Source organism: Atta colombica, unplaced genomic scaffold (genome assembly GCF_001594045.1).
Source record: "Atta colombica isolate Treedump-2 unplaced genomic scaffold, Acol1.0 scaffold86, whole genome shotgun sequence".
Classification (NCBI taxonomy): Eukaryota; Metazoa; Arthropoda; class Insecta; order Hymenoptera; family Formicidae; genus Atta; species Atta colombica.
This window is the reverse complement of record NW_017259579.1, coordinates 354,882-357,758: the sequence shown is the minus strand read 5'-3', so window position 1 is coordinate 357,758 and position 2,877 is coordinate 354,882. Positions and strand designations below refer to the sequence as shown.

Genomic DNA, 2,877 nt, shown 5'->3' with positions numbered 1-2,877 from the left:
AATTGATGCGTTTGAGCCGAGCATTGAAAGACAAACGGCCGCAATACAACGAGAGACACGATAAAGTGATTTTGCAGCATGACAATGCTCGACCCCATGTTGCGAAAGTGGTCAAGACATACTTGGAAACGTTGAAATGGGAAGTCCTACCCCACCCGCCGTATTCTCCAGACGTTGCTCCCTCTGACTATCACTTGTTTCGATCAATGGCACACGGCCTGGCTGACCAGCACTTCCGGTCTTATGAAGAAGTAAAAAATTGGATCGATTCGTGGATAGCCTCAAAAGATGACCAGTTTTTTCGACGCGGGATTCGTACGCTACCCGAAAGATGGGAGAAAGTAGTGGTCAGCGATGGATACTTTGAATCATAAATGTATAACCAGTCTTTTACAATAAAGCCTCGAATTTCGGAAAAAAAAACGGCGGAAGCAAAGTTGTACACCTAATATATAAATTCACATGGCAATTTTATTTAAGCATTTAAGATCCAGTTTTAACCGTTAATAAGCTTTAACTTTTACTTGTCTGTACTGTCTGAATATGTCTGTATTATCTGTACTGTCAATGTCTGTCTGTAGGATCCTCTATAATTAATAATATAATTTTTGTATAACAACTTAACTTTTTTCTTATTTTACTGATTTGAAAATCTTTTTCTAGGATTAAAGTATATACATTAATACGTGTCTATACATTAATACGTGTCTATAAGGTGAATTCAATGCTGAGAATGACAAAAAATTTCGAAATTGAGCTTTTCTTTACTATTTCTTAGTCCAATATAGCGCTCCAAAACTGTCACGTCATGTCAACATTTGTTTCATATAAAAGCTGTGCAATCTGTACTTACGAAATAGTAATCCACAGACTAGTAATTTGAAGAAATAGTATGGAGTTCTTACAATTGAACTTAAATGTCTAATTAAAACGTAATTGTTATACGAAGATTTATGTGTATGTGTGACGTGTGTGAGTAAGATAGTCATATAGTGTCAATGATGCATAAATCGTCCGTGTGTAAATGCTATTTTCAATATGACTAATTGTCTTCAGGATCCTTTTAAAGGAATGCTGAAGTTATCCTGATATTTTACCCAAATGTTATTACTTTTCAGATCCTCCAATCTTTTAATTGTATTTATATCAGATAAAAATTCTTTGCCATAATTAACAAAATGACAGACAATAATTTCATACAAACAACGAAAGAAAATTGAAAAATTTAGTTTTGTGATGAACTTCTGCAATCGATTCGTGACAGCATATGTTACATATAAGAGTTTTTTAGATTTCGTACGTTTAAAACTTAGATCGCACTAGAAATTATATGAAAAATTAATATGCTTGTAGAAATGAGAGAGGCTTTAATATAAGAGGATGAAAAATATAAAAATTCCATTTGTATATTACGAGTGAAATTATGTATATTGTATATTACGGTGTGAAAAGTAAAACAAAGCAGTAAGAGCCATGGCATAAAAATATTAAAACAATAAAACGTAAGCGAATTGATTAATCATAATAAAAACCATAAGGCCATAACGTAAATAGTAGCCAATCCAACATTTCATTATTGCTTACATCTTACTGCTACTTTAAGGTTCTATATGCCATGACTCTAATTGTGTCTAGCAATAGAATCTTACAAAAGATGAAGCTGCACTATATTAACTCCATTATTATTTATACTAAAAATTACCTCAAGCGCCTGGACGATTGCTGCTGCATCTGCTTGAATTGCCGATATTGTCTCGTTCTTGGTCATGTTCGGACGCATGATTCCGCTTTCGTCTATAGTATCTTCATCGACATGGATATTTAAGGTTTGGAGTTGTTGCGCAAACATTCCAGGATGAACTCTAATAATCTGACTGTCATTCAATTGGCTGATAAAATGTCCTTGAGAGAGAAGCTGTCGAGTCTCTTGAATGGACAATGGAATTGGATTTCCGTATTCATCCGTGATCTGAAAATAATAATACATTCCGAATAATTCAAATTAATTCTAATGAATCAATAAAACAAAAAAAAATCTTTTAGAGCTAATACAGATTGTTAGTGTGTAAAAATCAGGGTTGTTCATTTTATTAAAGTTTTTAAAATTAATAATTAACGAAAACAAAAATAATTAAAAGATGTTTAATTGAAAATTGAAATGAGCGAATTCAATTGATGATTGATTTAAACAAATTCAAACTTTTCGATTGACGACTGATTCAAGCAGAGTTAATTAAAAGACATTTAATTGAAAATTGAAATGGACGAATTCAATTGACATCATTCAATTGATGATTGATTGACACCGTATACAGCCATATTAATTTTGGTAACATTGATTTTGTCAGATATAAGTTGACTATTACTGATACATATGACACAGGTTTATTTATGCAAAAGTTTAGTGCATAAAAGTGAATGTAAGTACAATTCAAAAAATGAAATACACGTGAAATAATCTCAACATTTTGCAAAGAAGAGCAGATACCGATAAATGTCTACAAAAATTTTGCACGTTGTATACTTAAAATCGTGTACTATGTGCACTTCCGCCATATTGACGCAACATTTCAGAACTTTATTGCGATACTTTATAAATCTAATGATTTTAGTGAGTTTGAAAAGCGAATGTACCCTAGATAAAACAGGTCTTCATTCCCGAGTTTCATCTCTTCTTTTTTATTTCGTGAACATTAAAAACCACCATCTGGTAAAAAAATACAGATATAGTATCTCTTGACCGTGCATTCGAGAAATGGGAGGGTAGTCCTCATTTAGAAAAGGATGCACATATTTGGCGATGTATCGATCGATTCTTCTTCTTTAAAATTTGGCAGATAGGGCAATTCAATTTAAAAACCATAATGAGATATTTTA

At 32.3% G+C, this 2,877-nt stretch overlaps 1 protein-coding gene across 7 annotated transcripts in view; it reads right to left on the bottom strand.

Annotated features, from left to right (window-relative positions):
* LOC108693047 (zinc finger protein 189-like) overlaps positions 1-2,877 on the bottom strand; it is a 68,102-nt gene that overhangs the window by 11,615 nt on the left and 53,610 nt on the right. For 6 of the 7 annotated variants that reach the window (XM_018201702.1, XM_018201704.1, XM_018201705.1 and 3 more), the window contains exon 14: positions 1,703-1,969. In XM_018201702.1, coding sequence (XP_018057191.1) covers positions 1,703-1,969 — 267 coding nt within the window. Of the gene's footprint in view, positions 1-1,702; positions 1,970-2,877 lie in introns of those variants that run through there. The other variant, XM_018201709.1, reaches the window with a different exon arrangement.